General features: G+C 46.8%; 1 protein-coding gene across 3 annotated transcripts in view; it reads right to left on the bottom strand.

Annotated features, from left to right (window-relative positions):
* Positions 1-14,858, bottom strand: part of IL17RD (interleukin 17 receptor D) — a 75,945-nt gene extending 61,087 nt beyond the window's left edge. The window contains exon 1 of one of the 3 annotated variants that reach the window (XM_002813613.6): positions 14,649-14,858. In XM_002813613.6, the coding sequence (XP_002813659.3) occupies positions 14,649-14,774 (126 nt within the window). In that variant the 5' untranslated portion in view covers positions 14,775-14,858. Of the gene's footprint in view, positions 1-1,640; positions 3,659-14,413 lie in introns of those variants that run through there. The other 2 variants (XM_054552019.2, XM_054552018.2) reach the window with 2 other exon arrangements.
* Between the last annotated feature and the right edge of the window lie 7,290 nt (positions 14,859-22,148).

Genomic DNA, 22,148 nt, shown 5'->3' with positions numbered 1-22,148 from the left:
TCAAAGGCTGGGCAGTCAGGAGGAAAGGTACACTGTCCCGGATATGTCATCGCCTCACCAGATTTCCTCTGGATGGAACTCTCCTCACCCTATTTACTTGATGGATGTGAGAGATTGGGACTCAAATTACAATAAAATTGCAGACTTTTTGAAAACAAACAAAAACTCAAAATATTTTTTCCTCCTAAATTCATGATCCCAAGGGTGAGGTACCAAATTCCATTTTTAAAGAGGAATTCAGAAGAGTCAGCATCTTCTCAGAAAACCTCCTTTGCTCAGAAAGTAAACAATTACGAAGGGGGCCAAAACTTGAGTTTAGCCATTCTCCTATGGCTTGCTCCTGCTCTGCTGAGGATTCCTGGAAAACACTTTGAAAAGTTTAAGATGATCAAAGAAAAGGCATGGCCAACACAAGAAATGCTATCATTTAATATCGCATGTTTATTTAGCCCCTCCAAGCCAAAGAGGGAAGATTGTTTGAAAGGGAGAGAATGCCTGCTTAATCAACTAAAAATGCATTCATTACTATGCTATTCACTGCAGCTTTCCTGAAATCAGACACTTTTGCCCCTAGACCATAAGATTGAAGCGATTTGAAATGAAAATATTTCCTGTCCACTGCTTGCCAGTTTCTAGCCCCAGAGTGATATAACAGATGACATCCAGTACAATAAATGCTTTTATTAACCATAAATTTGAGACTGCTTTAGGGATTTGAAGTGTTGGGTTTCATGCTGAAAAAATGTAATGTTATCTACAGACCATCAGTGAGTAACAAAAACAGAGGCACAGGTTATGCTACTTTGATCAAATTATGGCAAAAAATTGTCTTTTGCATTTAAAATAGTAGTTGCATTCAGGGCATATCTTCAAGGAGCACCACAATAGTTTAATCATATGTCTTGGAGAGTTTCATGGAAATTCATCCTGAGTGCAAATTTATAGAATCAGCAGCTTCTGTTAAACAGATAGGAAGCTGAAAAGTGTTATGAGGCTAAGAGGGCTGAGAAATCAAAATACTAAGATGGGACCCCTAAATCAGGGTTTCTCAGTCTCAGCGCTATTTACATTTTAGGCCAGGTAATTCTTTGTCATGGAGGACTGACTTGTGCATTTCAAGATGTTTAGCAACATCCCTGAGCCCTTCCCATTGACTGCCAGGAGCAGCCTACCCCAGTTGTGACAACCAAAAATGTCTCCAGAAATTCCCCACATCAAGGTTAAGGCTGCAGTAAGCTGTGATCACACCACTGCACTCAAGCCTGGTTGATAGAGACCCTGTCTCAAAACAAAACAAAAAAAAAGAAATTCCCCAAATTCCCCCAATCAAAATCCACTGCTCTAAATCAAAGTCTAGGCTTGTTTAGCTAATGCTGCCTACGTTTTCTTCATCCAAAGGAAATGTCAGAGCCTGGGGAGCTGCACAGCCTCAGCACTATGCCCTCAGTGCCTCCTTCTACACAAAAATGGTTAACCCTGAGTGATTTCTGAAATCAAAAGCACCTTGCACTCCCTCTTCCACAAAAGTAAAGGTAGCATAGCCATAGAAACGAGAACTCTCTCGGCTGTGACCAGAGCAAAGGAGACCAAGCAAAGGCAAGCTGCCCCCCGCCCCCCACCAAAGCATAGCCTCACCCGACCTTTGTGTCCAGCATGCATTCCAGCCCAGGAGCTCCAGCCCGCTGGGCAGAGGCTGCACACCATTCCTGCCAGCATCTAAATCGCTGCTTTCTGGCCTTTCACTGTCAGGCCACAGAGGAGACTGTGGACTTGGTGCCAGAAAAGAAAATGAAAAGCAAAGTTGAATCTCTGCGGACCATTCTCTGGATGCTGAATGTCCCACTATTACATCTCGGCATGACATTTCATGGCCAGCAGGGGAGGAGGCCCAGTCCTGAAAGCTGAACAAACGCCCAGCACACAGGCCTGCCTGCGCCCTCGTAGTCTCTCTGGACTTATGAATAAAAGATGGAGGTTTTGTCTCTGTTGTTTCCCTGGTACCCTGTAAGAATAACAACTTGTCGCTTTTTGACATTTTAACTTACTTTAAAAAATGACCAATATTAACTTTACATGTCTCGGCCCTTAAATCTGGAGTGGGGTAAAATGAAAGAAACAAAAGCCATGTAATTAGGTAGAAGATAATAATTCAAGTTAAACTAATGAAACCGTCTGTAAGGGACTATAATAAAATAATGTAGGTAACATGCAATCACAGAACTAAAAGGCTAGAAACTGACTTGGAGGATACGTTTTTAGTAAAGTAGACTTTACTGAAAATAAAGTTCAATGTTTTCTTAGCACAAAGGAAAGAAATGGCTGAATTTTGGTGTGAGGAAGCAGTCAACCGTAAACCTGCCCCGGCCAAACACAGGTCTTTAATAGGAACTCATTCCCTGTCTCTGAGGGCGACATCTATAACTGCAACGAGCCCATGTGAATAGCAAAAGCCTTGAGCATTCTTGAGAAATAGCACTCCTAATTTTGAGAGAGCATGGTTGATTTCAAATAATCTTTAAGGAAAAAGTTTATTACAGGATAGCACAAATGACACCCTGCACTTCCTTAGACTCTCAATAAAGTAAAAGGGAAGGCTTAATGTGAAACACTGCATTTTTAAAAAGACAAATAACACAAGACTAAACTGGGTACTACCATTAGCATAGATCTCTAAATACAACAATTTCACACAGAAAAAAACACATTTTTCTTATTGCTAAAACTGCATCTACATTTGTTACCAGTTGATATGTAAAATCCAACAAAGTCACAATATCACCTTTAGAGGGGTCTTGTCAAAATATTTGAACCTATTCATGAGGAAACAATCAAAAATCCAAATTGTGTACACAAGTGGCCTTGACTCTTCAGAATGTGTAGGCTATAAAGGACCAAAAAATAGGTAGAGGAACTGTTCTGTATCAAAGGAGGCTAAAGAGACAGGACATCAAAAAGCAATGAGTGACCCTTCTCTGCCCCCTAGAATGTGATGCAGAAAGAAATTATGAATGACATTAAAAGGACAAGTGAGGTAAGTGTAGCAAAACGTTATGAATTGGTAACTTTAGACAAAGGGGAAATGGGTGTTCATTTTACTGTTATTTCAATTCTTCTACAGGTTCGAAAATTTTCAGAATACAAAGGATGGGAGAAAGAGCACAATAATGGGGAATGCCCATGTGGGGCTGTAAGGGACTCTAATATACAGGTGACTGTATTTTATATATTATATACATACATTTTACACACTATATACATTTATATTTACATTTTATACATTATATATACCTGTATTTTGTACAGGTGACTAGCTGCCTGCTTGAGGGGTTGGGGGGTAGGGATGGCAACAACTTCATCTTCCTGTATCGTTTCAGAAAACGTATGCCCTAGGCAGGGCATGGTGGCTCATGTCTGTAATCCCAGCACTTTGGGAGGCCAAGGCAGGAGGACTGCTTGAGGCCAGGAGTTTGAGACTAGCCTGAGTAACACAGTGAAACTCTGTCTTAACAAAAAAAATGTAAAAAAATAGCCAAGCTTGGCGGCACATGCCTGCGGTCCCTGCTACTCAGGAGACTGGGCCAGGAGGATTGCTGGAGCCCAGGAGTTCAAGGCTGCAATGAGCTATAATTGCATGACTGCACTTCAGCCTGGGTGACAGAGTAAGACCTTGTCTCAAAAAATATATATATTTATATATACACACACACACACACACACACACACACACACACACGTCATAAATCCATTTAAAATCTCCTATATGCCTTTCCCTAAAACTCTTCTCCAGCAATTTACCATTCTCCCTCTCCTTTTTAGAACTCTTTAAAAGTTCGCTGGCCTGCTGCCCCCATTATCCACCCCCATCCTTTTTTAATGAAATAAAAGCAATGATTACACTAGTCTTGATCAACTCGAAAACTCTGTACTTTTTCAAATGTGTGACCCTTTAAGTAAAAGAAGAAAGCTCAGTAGATGGGAAATGTGCTCAAGTGAAAAGATGTGGGAGGTAGAATTTGTCTCTCAATGACTTCAAAACCCAAGGAGGAGAACAATGAGAGGCGGCCTGTCCATAGCAGCACTATAGGGGCCGGTGACAGTCACCTTGGGCATGCCAGCACTGGGAACTCATAGCTCCAGAGGCCCTGAAGCAGTCTTCCGCCAGCACAACCAGATGTTACATTTTTTCTGCTTAATTTTGGTAAAACTCCATGACGTCCTTCTCAAATTAAAAAGGCAATGCCATTTTTTTTTTGTAAGCCACAGGAGCTATCTTTAGTGAAGCCTTCTAAGGATTTCATTAATTCATAGCCAGCCAACCAGGACTTTTCCCACAGTCTCCCACAAAAAAGCCCGGGAAGTCACTGATTGCTTGGCTGGATCTGAATATGAGCAGAGGTAAGATCAGAAATATCTAGTTCCTCCCACGGGGAGGCAAGGCATGAAAATCAAAGCCGGGCAAAAACTCATTTCCACAGCTGGCCGGCAAATCCGCAGCCCCGGAAAGAAGGCAAAGAGCACCTCTGATTATGGACAGACCTTCAAGTGGCTTCAGAAAATGAAACGCATTCACCACCAGACGGGAACGAAGCAAACAAAAACGAGACCTGCACCTCTGTTAAGAAGACAAAGTTTCATACAAACTGAGGGCTGCTGCCAGGGAGTGAGATTTGTTCCGTTCACATCATTTCAGAAAGTCCAAAACCAGGATGCTTAGTTAGTGCTTAGCAGTAACTTTTCACATTTTTCTCATTCACAGTGCAGGGTAAAGTGGACAGTCCAAGCAACCCCCTCAAGCAACAGACACTTGGCCAGGTGTGGTTCCCACACAACACCAGCCCACACTCTCCTTGTCATGAGTGGGAACCTGGCTTGAAGCCCAGCCTCTAACCAGTATGTGGCCCCTGGCAGGAGTGCCAATAACTGTGGTGTGAATGAATAAATTAAGCATATTTTTTATGCTACTCTCAGCACTAACTGCCACGTGATTAGCCAATGTTAAGAAAGCAATTTCAGGGAAATTTTTTTTTTTTTGAGATGGAGTCTCGCTGTGTTGCCCAGGCTGGAGTACAATGGCACGATCTTGGCTCACTGCAACCTCCGCCTTCTGGGTTCAAGTGATTCTCCAGCCTCAGTCTCCTGAGTAGCTAGGATTAGAGGTGCACATCACCATACCCAGCTAATTTATGTATTTTTAGTAGAGACGGGGTTTCACCATGTTGGCCAGACTGGTCTTGAACTCCTGACCTCAGGTGATCCGCCCGCCTTGGCCTCCCAAAATGCTGGGATTACAGGTGTGAGCCACCACTCCTTGCCCAGAGGAACTTTTTATTACAGTTGCTTGACTGACATGTCACCTCCTCAGAGTGGCCATTGGAGAGTGTCTACTTGCAAACACCCATTGCTCTTATTGCCTCATTTTAATTTCCCGTAGAGTGCTTAGTCATTTAAGAAACATGTATGGAGAACCTACTCTGTGCCAGGCACTGTTCTCGTGATGCAGAAGGGAACAAAACAGGTAAAGGCCTCACCCACATGGAGCTGACACTGCAATGGGGAAGAAGGATGGACAAAGAAAATACTATGTATGTTCCACGGTGAAAAGTTCTGCAGAGAAAAAGTGAAGAAAAGAGGACGGTGAGCAGCAAGTTGCTACTGGAAACAGCATGGTCAGGTCTGATATTTCATTATCCTATTTGTCTCCCCTACCAAAACCTAAGCTCTGGCCAGGCATGGTGGCTCACGTCTGTAAACCCAAGTGGGCAGATTGCTTGAGGCCAGGAATTCAAGACCAGCCTGGGCAACATAATAAAACCCCATCTCTACAAAAAATGTAAAAAATTAGCCAGGCTTGGTGGCATGTGCCTGTCATCCCAGCTACTCAGGAGGCTGAGGGAGGAGAATTGCCTAAGCCTAGGAGTTCAAGACTGCAATAAGCTATGATCACGCCACTGCTGCACTCCAGCCTGGGCGACAGAGACCCTGTCTCTGGAAATAAAATAAAGTCTAAGCTCTAGAAATCAGACCTAACACACAGAACGCACCAATATTCACTCAATGAATGAATGGCCACTGAGTATCCCTCTTATCAAGCCGTTCACCTGTTGGAGAAATCTTCCAAGCCTCACCACTTCTGACAGAACACACACAGGCAAACTTCAAGGTGCCCTGTTATCTAGTACCTATATCTTCAAACTTACCATCCCCCCACCAATAAGCCCCCTTCTCCAGCTTTGCCCACATCTTACTTTCTGCCCAAACTGTCTCCCCAGCGCCTGGGTCCACTCACTGGTCAGGCCCTGCTCAAAGTCCCTTTGGTAAGACCTGTCTTCTTCATCTAAGCCTCCCACGAACCACTGAAATTCAATTTCTTCTTTATAAACACATCAAATTTGTTTGTTTCTCAATGCATCACTGCAATGTTTGGACACGTTCTCATGAAATCTGGAGGGATGATGGGGTCGGCCAGGCTTTGTGGCACATGGGAAAGCTAGAGAGTGGTATGGAGAAGCCTCACAGAGAAAAGGGGGCCTCCTCCAAAGCAGGGGAAACTGAGGCAGAGCAAGAAGCCAGAGATACTGGGAACCAACTGAGACATGGGCTAAAAAGCCAGAGTTCTAAGGTGGCCTCAAGCAGGGCCTCAGGCAGCTGAATGTCAACAAACTGCTTTTCACGGGGGCAGTTCTAGGATGAGGAGCAGCAGAAGCTTGTTCATATTTCTCTGGAATGAGTAGGGAAGTGTGGAGAGAGGACGGGGAATCCTCGGTACTGTGGCCCCAGAATCTCTTTCTGAATTTCCCTGTTGTCCAGGCCCCTACTCCTTTGTCTTGCTCCTGGCCCAGACAGGCAGCCACTGTGGAAGGGGGCCTGGTCCCACAACTTAACACAGGGTGGCTGCTCAAAAAAAGCGTCTCCTGCCTCCTCACTCCAAGTAACTCTTTTTGAGCTTCAGATACTGAGCAGTTACAATAAATCCTAACCGTGTGAGTGCCTGTGCTCCACCCACAGCAAATGTGCACACGCCAGAGGAAGGGGCCATAAACCGTCACTCAACAGAGACCACGCTCAGGCGGCGGACTGCTGCTACATTTGGTCTGTACTGCACTGCATTTTCCTCAGATAAAAGGGGGCCGTTTTGGGAGAGGAGAAACCAGAAATCACCCAGACAGAATAAAATCACAGGGAAAGGGTTTCTAAACCATGTGGCCTATCTCAGGAAAACACATCTCTTCGTTCCAAGGAAGGTCTCCCTTTATCCCATTAACCCTCCCACTCTCGAGTAAAACAGTCCATCGCAGCACAGAAGTCTGGGGACACTGCCAGCATTTTTTAAAGGGTTACTATTCAATGGGGGGAAAAGATCTACAAAAATGACCAAACAGAACACTTGGAAAAACTCCTAGTTTTGAAGGCAATACAGTACTTTTTACATCTGAAAAATAGTTGTATTTAAGGCCTAATCCCTTAAATACAATTTCAAAAGGATTTCAAATCGTATTTCAAAATACGATTTCAAAAGGATTCATATGAAGTATTCATTTAATGTGTGAAATGTAAATATCCATCCAAACATTTTAATTAATGCTACCAATTTCCATTCCATTTTCAAAGTTGATACTTGAATTTTATATGGCTTTTCTGGTACGTTCAAGCATGCTTCCCTACCATGTAGTAGTTTTAATGAAAAGCCTCATGATTAATGTCTATTAGATCAGGTTTGGAATGAAGAAAGGTACAATAAAACTACAATTTACTAAGCTTCCAATAATACTTGCCATCTACTGCCCTTTCAAGTCTTAAGGTACCAGCCATATGCAAATAAGACATTTTAGCATTAGTTTTACCATAAAATGAATGCTTCTTAAATAAGCACAGTAGAGGTAGTTTTCATTTACACTATTAAATCAGAAAATTTATGAGCCCATTTCCGTTTTAGAAGAGAATTACATGTGTGTTCACATCACATCTTTATTTTGTCGTCCACCCAGTGATTTGTTGAGGACAGCTGGTACCTATTAAGTCCCCCCTTTAAATGTTGTAGCCTTAATTAGCTACATCCACCTTCCCCCAACATTTCCAAACAAGGAACCAAAGAAAAGGGAATCCATTTTTATCATGGATACTTTGAACAATGGAGTTGCAAACATCAATGTTAACAGTCTCTATTAGAAACTAGTTATTCGTTTTTTAGGCCACTTCACAAAAACAGGGTACAAATGGAGTTTTTGTTATGTAGGTAATTTGTTAAATTGTTCAATTTTTAGTTTCCTGCCTGGTGTTATTAATTAAAAGCCTTCTTTTAATATATTGTTTGGGAAAGGATGAATGAGTCTCCCCAGAGATATTCTTGGTATTAGTTAAGCTACAGACTTCTTTCTTACTTGGATTTCTCAGCATATGACTGAACAGGTAGAATCTGCAAATAGAGAAAGCAGCAGGGTGTGGTTTTCTATGAACAGACATCATGCCCTTCCCAGACACCAAAGGGTTTCCAACTCACACAATGAGAAATTGTTGATTGGATTGCTTTAACCTGCCATATATAGATAAAACACACACTGACTTAATTTACAATGTTGATATCTCTTCTTTTTTTTTTTTTTTTTTTTTTAAGACACATTTACATTTTTGCATTCAGGACTTCAAGTGTGAATTCTGTTCAACAGACAATTCTGAGCAAGATAAGGAGCCATCTCAAAGATTCCCCCCTTGGATTTGTTTCTTCAAGACTGGCCCTAGCTTTAATCTGCAGTAAGACTATCTGTTTCAATAGGATGTGATCACTTGAGGGCTTGTGTCTTTTCAATCAGCCGGTGGCCCTGCCGGGTTTAGAGTGGCAGAGGGGAAGTGGCCTGTGGTTAAACAGAGGAAATACCAAGGCATTTTAATAGAGCAAATAGTCTCTTTACTTCCCACTGGGAAGAGCTTCAAAGGCTGTGGGCCCCGGAGGAGACAATGTGTTTCAGAGGCCATCAGTCACCTAATCGTGTGTCAGGCCCATTCAGAACATCCAAGCAGCCAAGACAAACACTGCCCAGGAGGACAATGCCTCCCACTGGCTGGGCAAGTCTGGCTGGCTGGAGATGGGGCCTGTAGCTCCAGCACAGACAGCCCCCCGGCTGACTGAGGGCGGCAGCTCTCCAAATTTGGGGGTAGATGGGAAATGGAAAAGGTCTGGCTGCCAGGGCAGGGTGGCAAGAGAGAGGTCTGCTCTAAGGCCACTGCACCTCTCAACCTGTCAAGCTCCTGGAGATACCTGAGCCCCCTCCTCACCCCAGATTCTTACACATCAAGGATGGAGGCTCAAGCTTCTAGAAGCCTAAAAACCCATCCATCAGAAGCAGGCTGAAGAGGCAATAGGGGGCCAGGCACGGTGGCTCACGCCTGTAATCCCAGCACTTTGGGAGGCCAAGGTGGACAGATCATCTAAGATCAGGAGTTCAAGACCAGCCTGGCCAACATGGAGCAACCTCGCCTCTACTAAAAATACAAAAATTAGCTGGGTGTGGTGGTGGACGCCTGTAATCCCAACCACTCGGGGGGCTGAGGCAGGAGAATTACTTAAACCCGGGAGGCGGATATTGCAGCGAGCTGAGATCATGCTACTGCACTCCAGCCTGGGCACCAGAGCGAAACTCCGTCTCAAAAAAAGAGGCAGTGGGGAATGAAGGAGGACAATAAAATTGTTGATGGGGTAGCCCCAGCAGGAACAGACATCTGCTGGGGCACAGTATATAAAAAGTTCAGGGACAGAAGAGGAAAAAGCCTTGAAAGCTTTAAAAAAGAAAAAAAAAACATGTTTTAGGCCAAATGAAGCATGAAAAATACTTAAAAGCATTAGCAGTTCTTTCCTTTGTTGGGAAATTGTAAGATTTGAACTGCCGAGAATCTGATTTGGATCCTGTGCTACTCCTTCCTGAGACTGTTTTCAGACAAACCCAGCTGTTCTAGGGAGGAACTCAGGGGAAGTGTCAAGTCCTCTTCACTCCAGGCCTCCTCATCTGCCCCAGGCCAGAGGCACCCATCCAAACTAGCTTCTCCCCCCCGCCCCGCTTCCCTGCTCCTCCCGTCCTCACACTCCCCACCCAGCCTGACCCCTTTTATTGGTCAGGGCTCTGAGAAAGTCTTCACATTCTTCTCTAAGGCCAGTGACATAATTTAAAGCCAAACTCTGATTTTAAATGTTTAGAATGTGTGTTCTCCCCTTCTCTGGATTATGGGACCCCTGTCCCCTAAAACAATAGGTCTCATCCTGGTTACAGCATGAGTATCCTCAAAAGAACTTGTTAAAATGCCAATTCCTGGGCTCCACCTCACTCTCACTCTGATCCCATTAGCTTTCAATCTGCATTTTAACAAGCTCCTGAGGCAATTCTGATACTGGAAGGCCCGGGGTGTCACTTGGAGAAAAAGTTAACTGCTGCTCTCCTGGTCACCGAGCTGTATGCCCAAGTTAATAACTAGCACAATGTCCCAGGCACTGCAGGGGCTTGGGGTTGGGTGGATGGGTGGGGGTGGGGAGAGAAGGGAGGGCTGCTCAAGAAAGATGGACATGGGCCGGAAGAGTTCCCAATTAACTAGGCAAAACAGGCTGGAAGAAAGCTTTGCACTGCTTATAAAAACGTCTCTCTAAAAAATGTATCAACCAGGACTGAGTAATTTTTTAACCAAGAATTCTGTAACAGACACAAGAGCATCTGTAACATGGACAACATGGCCATAGGATAGGCAGACCAGATGTGGGCTTGGGAGCCATGAGCTGCAAGTGAATGAAAATGCATCCAGTTCAGAATCAAATAAACATGCCTGGGCCCACAGCCAAGGATAATTCTTGGATTGGACTTTTATCAGGAACCTAAATTTTAACCAGCTGGAACTTCTCTTTTCCAAGTACCACCCTATTCCTTCCTACCTTTTGCGATGAAGTATTTGCCTTAAATGGGAAACTTGCATTTCATTGTAAAGATGATGCCAGCATCCTGGCTTCCCGAATTCCTGAAGGAGTAGTGTTTTCTTGCAGGGGGAGTAGGAATTGTGTTCCAGGGATAATAGACCAGAGAAGGTATACCCCGTTTAGGTAAGGAGGCAAGAAATGTTCCCTACTCCCCCACTGCAGGAAAAGCCACTAAATACAAACCTGTGGGAGTAGATTCCTAACTCCTTGTTCCATAAAAAGGCTTCTAGACCAGCAAGACAAGGGGAGGGAGAACTTACTGACACAATTAAAGTTATGAACCAAACTTGCTTCTAGTTGCAAACAAAACCATTCCACTCTCTAGAAGCAAGAGCCCGTGTAAATGAGGATGGCGGTCCCTCTGGAGGTTTTACAAATCATAACTTCTTTGCGAACACAGTATTTATTACTCAAAGAGCAACCTTACCTGGCAAGGACCCTAAGAGAATTTTTTTTAAGTAGTTGAGGAAGTGTGCCCACGACTCATTTCTAAAACACTGACCTGTGTTCAAGATGGTATCAGCCTCTTAATTGCCCCACTAATAATGGGGAGGTTGTGAAACCTGACCACTTAAACCAGGCCAGCCCGTGGCTCCTCTGGGAGCAGCCCTGAAGGGTCTGTTAGCAGGGCTGCAGAGGGTTGGCTGGCTGCACTCACCTTGCAAGTCTTGCAAAAATACACATTCCTGCAAGGGCAAGGGTTCCTGAAACAAATGTTCCCTGGAGATCAAGGGGGTCATTTGCTCAGCTCTGCTCCAGCACCCAAATCCGGTTTCTCAGGACTTGGTGCTGCACCTTGCTGCCCCCTCTCAGGTTCTGAGTATGGCCCAGGTCCACAGAAAGCCTCCTCTGATTTGCATCACATATAGTCGACCCTTATCCTTTTATGTTCCTACAGCCCCACTGTAAGCAACCTTAGAGCTGAGGCCAACATCTATGGACTAAGTACCTATTATTTGGTAGGGGACCCAAACATGAATCAAATACTCTAGTCACTGTGTACCAGTACTTCCTAGCCGACTCCCTGACAGAGCAACTTCTAGAAGACATGACCTAGGGAGGTGTGGACAGGGACATTTTTTTGCAGAAGTGATGCTAGGGCCGAGAAGGGAAGCTGCAGAGGTGTAAAGTAAAGGAACACAGGCAGGAACAGCATGTGCAAAGGCCTGCTGCAAAGACAACGGACCTTGATGCCCTGATCTTTGCCTCTACTTCTTAAAATCTATCAGGAAATACAGGATTTAGCAGGAAGGCAGCAGGGTCTAATTTGGTTCAGCCAATATTTACAGGGCTCTGAGGCCACCAAGATGAGGTTCAGTGTCTGGCTAAAGAAACTAGTCTGAAGACATAGAAGTGAACAAATACTGACAAAGCAGTCTGATGAGACTAAAGCGGAAGGACCTGCAGGAGAAGGCAAAGCAAGGGGCATGGCATTCAGGAGGGCTTCTCTGAGGGGGTACCACCTGAACTGAGTCTTAAGCTAGGCAAGGAATTCTCAAGGGAGGAAAAGGCATCCTGGGAGGAGGGAAAAGCATGTCTTGAAGCACAGAGGGGCATCCATCCGGAGTTAGGAGCAGGATGAGAGGGGTAGGATGAGAGGGGTAGGGGGTGAGGCTGGAAAGGGTGGGAAGGCAAAGCATGTGGGGAAACTGGGTCCATGAAATCCACCAAGCAGCAAATCCAGGAGAGAAGGAACCATGTATCAGCCTGGATGAGCCTGGAATCTGGAACATGGCCCAGAGGCCTCTACGATCGTCCAGGAGGGGAATGAGGATGACCCAAGGAAAGGATTGGTGGGGTCAAGGCAGGAGCAGCTGAGAAAAGTCACCCCCAACTAGGGGTTGTGGTGCAGAAAAGGTCAGCATGAGTGTGAGGTGACTGGGACAGAGCCACCATTCTATGAGGGTGCAGGTTTGGGAGAGGAGAACACACTCGCACAGGTAGAAGAAAATCACCAGCCTGGCTCCGTCGGGGCACTACCATACCCCACAGTATTAAAACTTCACGAGTTTTGTACAGTGGCATAAGAAGCCACCTTGGCAACTGCAGCAAAACAGTGAATCGGACTGATTTACCTATGCCATCACATGAACACTCAGAATAAAACGCCTGTGATACTGTAGTCATTCAAAAGCCAACAAGAGTCTAAATCCAAAATTCTAGTAGGATCCGTAAGTCAACATGAGATTAACCTTGAGGAAACTTGCTAGCTACTAAAATTTTTTTAAACAATAAAACAAGAGCAGTGATGTTTTACTAAAATGGAACAGAGTAAGAAAATGTGACGCTTTACTCGACTAGGAAGGAATGACAGAGCCTAATGGGGCGGGGGGGGGGGGGGGGGGGCCGGAGGCGGAGGCAGAGCAGGGGTCATAGCTGTCTCCGTAGCTTAGCTATTGAGTCTGAAGACATCCCAGCTGTCTGTCTCACACCTGGTTTTCTGCACCACATTTCTTGGGACTGTGGGGCAAGTGAGCTTGGAGGCACCAGCCTGTGTGCCTAAGGGAGTGTTATGTCCTAGGTTTTGACTGTGCTGAGGCTGTTTAGAGCCACCCAGAAGAGGTTGAGTCAACGTTGGCCTAAGCAAACCACTCCATACCTATCCCTCAGCCCAGCAATACTAAGGAAATTCTCATTTCATCCCATTTTTCATATGAAGAAATTGAGGCTCATGGCTCCCCAGGAGCAGAGCCAAGGTCATGTCCCTGCTCCCTGAGTGCAAAGCCTGCGTTTTCTCCACAAGGCTTAAGGCTGTGAGTGCCCTGACGCCGGGCCCACCCTGGCCTCGGTGGGAGACTCGGGGCAGACGGACATAATCTCCGGGTTCTGGGGCCGCCCAAGGCCAGAAGCCCAGGTAGGGAGCCGGGAAGCTGAGAGGGGAATGGCAATGACCCGCGCCCATCGCCCAGACAGTGTCAAAGGAGCGCTCGGTTCCAGGGAGACGGCTCAACGCACACGGCGAAAGTCTGGGCACCTCTCCAGTCTCGTCTCAGGCACCTCACCCAGGTGACACCCACGCGGCCCTTTGGCGGAAAAATATCCGCAACTCGAAGCAGGGAAGGAGGATATAAGCCGCCAGACCTTCACAAGACGAAGGGCTGAACCGGGAGGCGAAGTTTCTCAGGAGGTCCCGGAGTCAGAGGAGGGGTAAGAGTGGGGTGACGGCCCCAGGCGAGGAGGAACAAAGCTACCAGGAGAGCGGGGCGCATCCCTCCCCGGTGCTCCAAGTCCCCTCTCCGGCCGCCCGGGCCTTGGCAGGGTTTTGGACTGGAAGTCCGGGAGAATACCCCCTTCCCTCTCCAAAGCGCAACCCGGTCCAGGTGGCTCGGGGGATCCCAGCCCGAGACACGCAGCCCTGGGGCGAAGGAGGTCCCGGGCCAAGAACAAAGGGTGGGGCGCCCGGCCCAGCCCCGCCGCCCCTCACGCCCGCCCTCTAAATGGGACCCCGGCCGGCGGCCGCACCTCATTAGCAACACAAAGCCGGGGTCGGGCAGCCGCTTTCATCTCGGCCAGGGCCGGAGGACACGCGCCCGGGGAGGGAAACCAGGAGGATGCGCGGGAGGAGTGGGACCCGGGCCGGACGCGGACCCCGCGAAGAGCAGACAGGTTGGCGCGGGCTCGCCTCCCCGCGAGCACCTGTGCGCGCTGCGTCCCCCGCGAGTTGGCGACGGCAAGAAAACCGCCGCCCTCGCCTTACCCTCCAGCCACAGGTGTCGGCGCCCCGCGCGCGGCCGGACCCGCCAGCGGCCACAGCCAGCTGCGAGCCGTTGAGGCAGGCGTTGACCGTAAAGAAGACGGAGCAGAGCTGCAGCCACGGGGCCATGGCCGTGCGCTCGCCCAGCCAGGCCCTTCTCCGCGCCCCGGCCGCCCGCCGCTGGCCAGCCCCGAGTGGGCGGTGGCCGCGGCGACGGCGGCAGTGAAGGGGACCGCACTGGGCATGCGTCGCCAGCCCGGGCCCCGCCCCTTTCTCCGGACCCCGCCCCCACCCTCAGTCCTCGTGTGCTGGCCCCGCCCCCACAGCCTGGCCCTCCAGTTGTGGCCCTGCCCCCGTAGACCACGCCCCTCTGGCCACGCCCCAAGCCCCCGCTGAGACTCTGGCAGCCTGTTTTTTCCCCCTCACTTAGTAGATCTTTTTTTAATCCAAAGGATTTGTCCAAGTGATGCTCACTCTATGCAAAACCTGAGGAAAACACAAAGAATGTAATAATAATAATTTTAGTAATAATTTAATAAACACCTGCTATGTGCCAGACCCCTTTCTGTATACGCCCAACCACACAGGGAAGTGTATTATTGTTATCCCAGTTTTAGGCGCAGAAAAGTTAGGGGAACGTGACAGAGAAATCCTGGCTCCGCATTTACTAGTAGGACTTTGGACAAAAGGCTTGCTGTCTCCACAGTACTTCCTCACCACCCCCGCCCCCCGCCTTGTCCCCCTCACCCTCCTGGAAGCTAGAATACGTATCCTAGTCTGGGGAGAGTTCTGTTGGTTGAAACATAACAAGTGCTGCATAAAGGCTACAATCTATCATTAACTGACTCTCATAAGGTCACACAGCTTTTACCTGCCAGACCTGAGATCCAATCCAGACCTGACTAAAAACAATACTCTCAGCTACTACCCTTGTCAAACATACCCTCATGAAGTGGATATTATTTCTGTTTGGAAGAGGAAACTGAGGCTCAGATAAGTGGAGTAGCCCAAGCTATCCAGCGTTTCACCGCACTCCTCCCAGCGCTTTGCCTTCTATCTGAGCACCTAAACTCTCCCACTTTGTCCCTCTCCACTACCCCCTTCCTCAAGAACACCACCTCCTCTTCCTAAGGGCTTTTTCTACTTCTGACTTTATCCCCGTGTCCGATACATTTCTCCAGCCTGGATCCAAAGTGATCTTCCAAAAACACAAATCAGACTACTAACTTATCCCAATTAAAACTCTAGGCTGAGTGCAGTGGCCAATCCTAGAGGATCGCTTGAGTTCAGGAGTTAGAGGCAGCAGTGAGCTATGATCCTGCCACGGCACTGAAGCCTGAGTGACACAGTAAGACCCTGTCTCTAAAAACAAACAAACAAACAAACAAACAAACATACCACCACCAACAACAAACAAAACAGTAAAATTATGTGTTCTGTGTTTGGAGGAGGATTAATAAAAATAAAATCAATAAATAAAACTGTTCTATGGTGGCTTTTATGCAAAGGCCATTTAGAATAAAATCCATACTGGCCTTCTCTTCCACTCTGTCTTTAACACCTGGCTCCTGCTGCACAGAACTCGCCCCAGCTCCAGCCTTATCTTGGTCTTTTTGCCTCAGGAAACCTTGGAAATTGTCATCTCCGTCGATTCGACAGAGCAGCCTCCTCTATATGACTCTCCTTCCAGGGCCCAGAATCCCCTCCCTCTCCTTGTCTGGCCTGGTCTAAGCTCAGCCACTGCTAACACAGGATTCCTGCACTTTTCCTTGTGGCTCGTGTCTCCACCACCCTGCCCACACGTCCTTGGAGGGCTTAAGTGGAGGAAGAGAACTCGTCTTGGTAATGCTAGCAGAAGTCCTGGGGATTTGCTTGGACGTAACTACATCTAGAACCAAGGAGTAGAGCCAGCCTCACCTGAACTTCAGGGGCTGGAAGTGTGAAACAGCGGTTGCCCAAAGGAACACTGACATTATTGCCAGGGAGAGGGAGAATGGGTGCTGGGTTCCCCAAACAACAGCATCCACCTCAAGACCCAGATGCTGGGCAGAATTTTTTTTTTTTTTTTTTTACCTCACTGCCTGGAATTCAGGAATTCAGCCAGACCCAGTGAGGTTTACCATACCCTCTTCAGACACCAGAATAGCTAGGATCCACAGAAAGCTGTTCTGGAGTAGCCTTCTGTGAACAGACCTCGGGAAACACATCACTCCTTTGGAGGAGCTGCTGGTTCAGTGCCTCCCTACCCTCCCTCACATTCTTGGTACCTGTCCCTGGGTTGTTCTCAGCCCCCACAGCAGGGATGTCCAGCATTTGGCCATGAAAGTCAGGGGTGCCAGGGGCTGAGATGAGGCCAGGACCACATGGGTTTTGGTGAAACAGGGAGGAAACAATGAGGTGACCAGCTCCTTAATCTATGTGACATTGCAGCCTATACATGCTTGATAACTTATTAAACAACCGCATGCTAAGGGACATCTGTTAGAATCAGTGATTCAAAAATACCCTAACACACTTATCTTGACACATTGATTCAATGATTTTATACATTTTTAGAATCAGAATTGCTGGATTATGCACATTTAAAATTGTCAAACTGTTCATTATGGTATTATCACCATCTTAATTGGCTTCTCTGGTTGCAAATGAGGTAGATCATGTTCCTATGTATTTGTTGGCCATTTGTACTCTTTCTCTTTTTTTTTTTTTTTTTTGAGACGGAGTCTCACCCTGTCACCCAGGCTAGAGTGAGTGATACAATCTCAGCTCACCGCAACCTCTGCCTCCCAGGTTCAAGCAATTCTCCTGCCTCAGCCTCCCGAGTAGCTGGTCAGGCTGGTCTCGAACTCCTAACCTCAGGTAATCTGCCTGCCTCAGCCTCACAAAGTGCTAGGATTACAGACGTGAGTCACCACACCCGGCCCATTTGTACTCTTTCTTTAATCAGGAATTGGACTCCAGGAAAAGGAGCAGTACTTAGTGCTTACAAGAGAGAGAGAACCTCAAGGAGAACATTGGTTAGAGAAAACTGTTTCTCCCTGGGTTTTATTCATGTCACCATATGATTGCATGACAGGGAAGGCAGAGCCCCATTCCTGCTCCCTTTCTGTCTGCACACCCACCCACTATTGAATTCCCTCCCATCCACAGCTCACTGCAGAATCTGGCAACCGACAGCCTCTGAAAACATGCTGCAGGGTTCAGAGAGAGCACAAGCTTTCCTGAAGCCATGTGGAGGGCACAAGAAGGAAAAGGCTTAAGCGTCCAGTCTAAAACATGCTTAGAATGACATCCCTCAGGACCAGAGATGGAGAAGCCCTCCTATTTCCCTTCTAGGAAGGCCACCAGCATGTGTGTGAGTGGGAGGAGAGCCACAGACACCAAAGGGTCAAATCTGGTCAGGAAATTAAGGTCGTAAATTGGCATTTGGCAACATTCTCTGTATTCTGGTCTTTCCCATTGATTCTTTCTCCCATCTCCTCCCTTTTGGGTTTTTTGTGTTGTTGTTGTTTTTGTTGTTGTTGTTTGTTTGTTTGTTTGAGACGGAGTTTTGCCCTTGTTGCCCAGGCTGGAGTGCAATGCCATGGTCTTGGCTCACTGCAACCTCCACCTCCCAGGTTCAAACGATTCTCCTGCTTCAGCCTCCCAAGCAGCTGGGATAACAGGTGACTGCCACCATGCCTGGCTAATTTTTCATATTTTTAGTAGAGGCAGGGTTTCACCATGTTGGCCAGGCTGGTCTCGAACTCCTGACGCCAGGTGATCCACCCACTTCGGCCTCCCAAAGTGCTGGGATTAAAGGCGTGAGCTGCCACTCCCAGTCTCCATCTCCTCTTTTTATCCCAACCCTTCAGAATAGCTGTAAGGCTGCAGGGAGTGGACCTCTCTGTCCTGGAAGCTGAGCTAAAATGAGAGGACCAGGCCCCACATGCCTTCCATGGATCACAGTTTCCTCCAGGCCACAGTAGAGCTCACCTGTGGAGGTGACCAGAAGATGAGCTAGGGAAACCCTCCCTCAGTACAACACTTGGTCTCACCTGCCGAGGCCAGGATTGCCTGTAGTCCAGTCACACTTTCAGCCACTCCTCGTGGTGAGAGGTGGCTGTCGTCTGATTCACCTCTGCCCCCATGCCTGACACTCTGTCTGGCACGCATCAGTGGGCAAGAGACTGTCACCACCTCCCCCTCTTTGGAACAAAGCTGAGAATTAAACAGATAAAATCACCTTAAAATAAGCTGTTGATGAAATGCAAATATATTTTCCCACTCTAACTATAACCTAGCCAGATAAGAAAAATCCTTAACGCAAGGATTGGATTTTGTTAGGGGTCAAATTATCCCGTGAAACATAAAAAAAAATAAAGTGATGGTGGAAGTAATTTTTATCATGAATCATTTTGAACAGGGAATAACTAAATACTATTTTAATGAACAGTGTTAGAAGCAGTCGGCTCAAATTCTAATTTATTTTGGTATTGTGAGAAATTAGTGTATGTTTTCTGTATTAATAAAGATATTAAAAGTAAAGAATGTCACTGTACCCCTCACCCCAGTCTCCCAGAGGGCTGAGGGTGCATGGTTTCCCAGGCTTTGGAGGGAGCAGTATGTGGAGAACTGGTACCCACCTGCAAGCCCTTAATCCCTGAGACCCCACAAGACTGCCTGGATGTCAATCAGGCTACCTGGCAGTCTTGGCTCCAATGGGTTAGGCGTCATCATCCCCACTTCACAGATGGGGAAGCTGAGGCTCAGCGAGGGGAAGTCTGCTCGCGGTCACAGAGCTGGGGTTCAAACCGGACCCCGATCGCCTGGACTGGGACCGCCTTGCCTGGGACGAAAGGCCCCAGACTCAGCTGATTCCTCCAGACTCTTCCTGTCTAGGACGCCAAAAACATGGCCTTCCTAAACCCAGCCTTGGCGCCTCCTGCACAGCCCAGAGACCCAGGGCGGCGGACGACAGAAAACCTGGGGCGGCGGACCCAACCCTGCGCCCAGGAATCCCAGGACGCCCACCCCATAGTTCTGGGGCGGTGCGTACCTTGGCCACTACACGGAATTCACCTGCCCACGACCACTTCCCGTTTCTTTTCCCGGAGGAAAAGAAGAGCGGACGTCTAGTCTCCAAGGTAACCGCGAGGGGGCGCGCGCAGTCCAGGTCGGAGACCCCCCGCCCCACCAGACTACCCTGCACTGCGACCGCACAACAAGTCGTTCTAGATCAAAGTCCCCAGGGCAGGTGCGAGTACTCTGCTGTTACCAAGAGCTAGTGCTAAGCTTTAGGGGAAGTAGAGTCCAGGGGGTCGTAAGAAAACGGATTAAATGGGGCCTTTCAGTAACCATGTGGCTTTGGGCAACTCAATCTCTCTGGATGTCAGTTTTCTCAGATGGCAACACTGGAATGACGTGGATGCAGACTTCGGGTTTGTTTGTTTGTTTGTTTTTCCGAACCTGAAGTAAGCAAATGACTTAGAGCCTGTGTGAATGTTACTGCAGGTAGTGGACCAGGAGTTGATGCAGCCAGGGCCAGCTCTTATTTGCAATTCAGGTAAGATCTGGGGAAATGGCCACGTCTAATCTTCAGGAGATAACATCCTGGTTTGGATCCGCACTGTACTGGAAGGCTAAGGACCATATCCTGTTTTCCATTCATTAATTAATTCATTCAACAAGTATCGATGGAATCTCTGCACCATATCAGGCATTATGCCAGGAGTGGGGATCAGAGTGAACAACAGGGCACTGTCATAGTTGTCATTAACCTGCAAACAAACATTCCATGGAGGACACTGGCATTACTCAAATAGCCCTATGACTAGGGAGGAATTACTAGTAGATGAGTTGTTTTTGAAGAAGGGATCCCTGAGCTGAGATTCCAAGTATAAGAGTTACCTGGGCAAAGGGGAGGGGAGCAGAGAGAGGAGGACTGTTCTGGGCAGAAGGAATAGCATGTGCAAAGGCCCTGGGGCAGTAGGGAATGTGGCAACTTCAAGGAGCCGAAAGAGGCTAATGTGGTTGGAGAGCAGTCAGGTGTGGGGGAATGGTGCAAGGTGAGCTGGTGAGGCCTACAGGGGCAGCCAGGCAGTATTTTATGTCCTGGTTTGAACCTAAAAGTAGCTAGCAGCTTCTTAGGATTACTTTAAGGGCAGAAGTGGGGTTATATTTTGAAAAGATTCCTGTATTCCAAGTGCTGAGCACAGGGTATTTCCTGGCATTTAGCCAACATTTGATAAATACCGTTGAATGAGTGAATGAATGATCACGATCTTTACTGAAATTCTGAGTTTTAGTGTCTTGAATGAATCCAAGACTCATTAAAAACCCTAGGAAAACATCCAACCCTACTAAAGCTCCAAATAATGAGAATGAAACAAAGTGCAGAAACATTTTCTTGTCATCTTTTGAGGTTATTTTTATTTTGTAAAGTTCTGTCTTATTTTTAATAGACTTTTAAAAGAACAATTATAGATTTACAGAAAAACTGAGATGACAGTATAGGAGTTCTTATACAAAAGAAACCCGAGTTTCTTTAGTTATTAACATATTACATTAGTAGGGCACAATTAATGAACCAAGGCTGATACATTATCATTAACGTCCAAACTTTATTCAAATTTCCTTAGTTTTTACTTAATGTCCTTATTCTATCCAGGATCCCAGCCAGGGTACGTTACAGTTAGTTGTCATGTGTCAGGTTCCTCTTGGCTATGACAATTTTTCAGACTTCCATTGTATTTGGTGACCTTGACAGGCTTTTTTTTTTTTTTTTGGAGACGGAGTCTCACTCTTGTCGCCCAGGCTGGAGTGCAATGGCGTGATCTTGGCTCACTGCAACCTCCGCCCCCCAGGTTCAAGCGATTCTCCTGCCTCAGCCTGCCAAATAGCTGAGATTACAGACGCCCGCCGCCATGCCCAGCTAATTTTTTTTGTATTTTTAGTAGAGACGCGGTTTCACCATTTTGGCCAGGCTGGTCTTGAACTCCTGGCCTCAGGTGATCTGCCCGCCTCGGCCTCCCAAAGTGCTGGGATTACAGGCGTGAGCCACTGTGCACAACCTAATTCATACCTTTTATGGCTGAGTAGTATTCCATCATATATATATATATATATATATATATATATATATACACCACAGTTTCTTTATCCACTTGTTGATTGATGGGCATTTGGGCTGGTTCTGTATTTTTGCAATTGTAAATTGTGCTGCTATAAACATACATGTTTATATATGTATGTTTACAGGTATGTGCAAATATCTTTTTCATATAATGACTTCTTTTCCTCTGGGTAAATACCCAGCAGCAGGATTGCTGGATCAAATGGTAGTTCTACTTTTAGTTCTTTAAGGAACTCCACACTATTTTCCATAGTGGTTGTACTAGTTTACATTCCCACCAGCAGTGTAGAAGTATTCCCTTTTCACCACATCCATGCCAACAACTACTATTTTTTTATTATGGGCATTCTTGCAGGAGTGAGGTGGTATCACATTGTGGTTTTGATTTG

The sequence above is a fragment of the Pongo abelii genome, chromosome 2, assembly GCF_028885655.2.
Source record: "Pongo abelii isolate AG06213 chromosome 2, NHGRI_mPonAbe1-v2.0_pri, whole genome shotgun sequence".
NCBI classification, from domain to species: domain Eukaryota; kingdom Metazoa; phylum Chordata; class Mammalia; order Primates; family Hominidae; genus Pongo; species Pongo abelii.
This window is presented reverse-complemented; position numbering and strand designations above follow the sequence as displayed.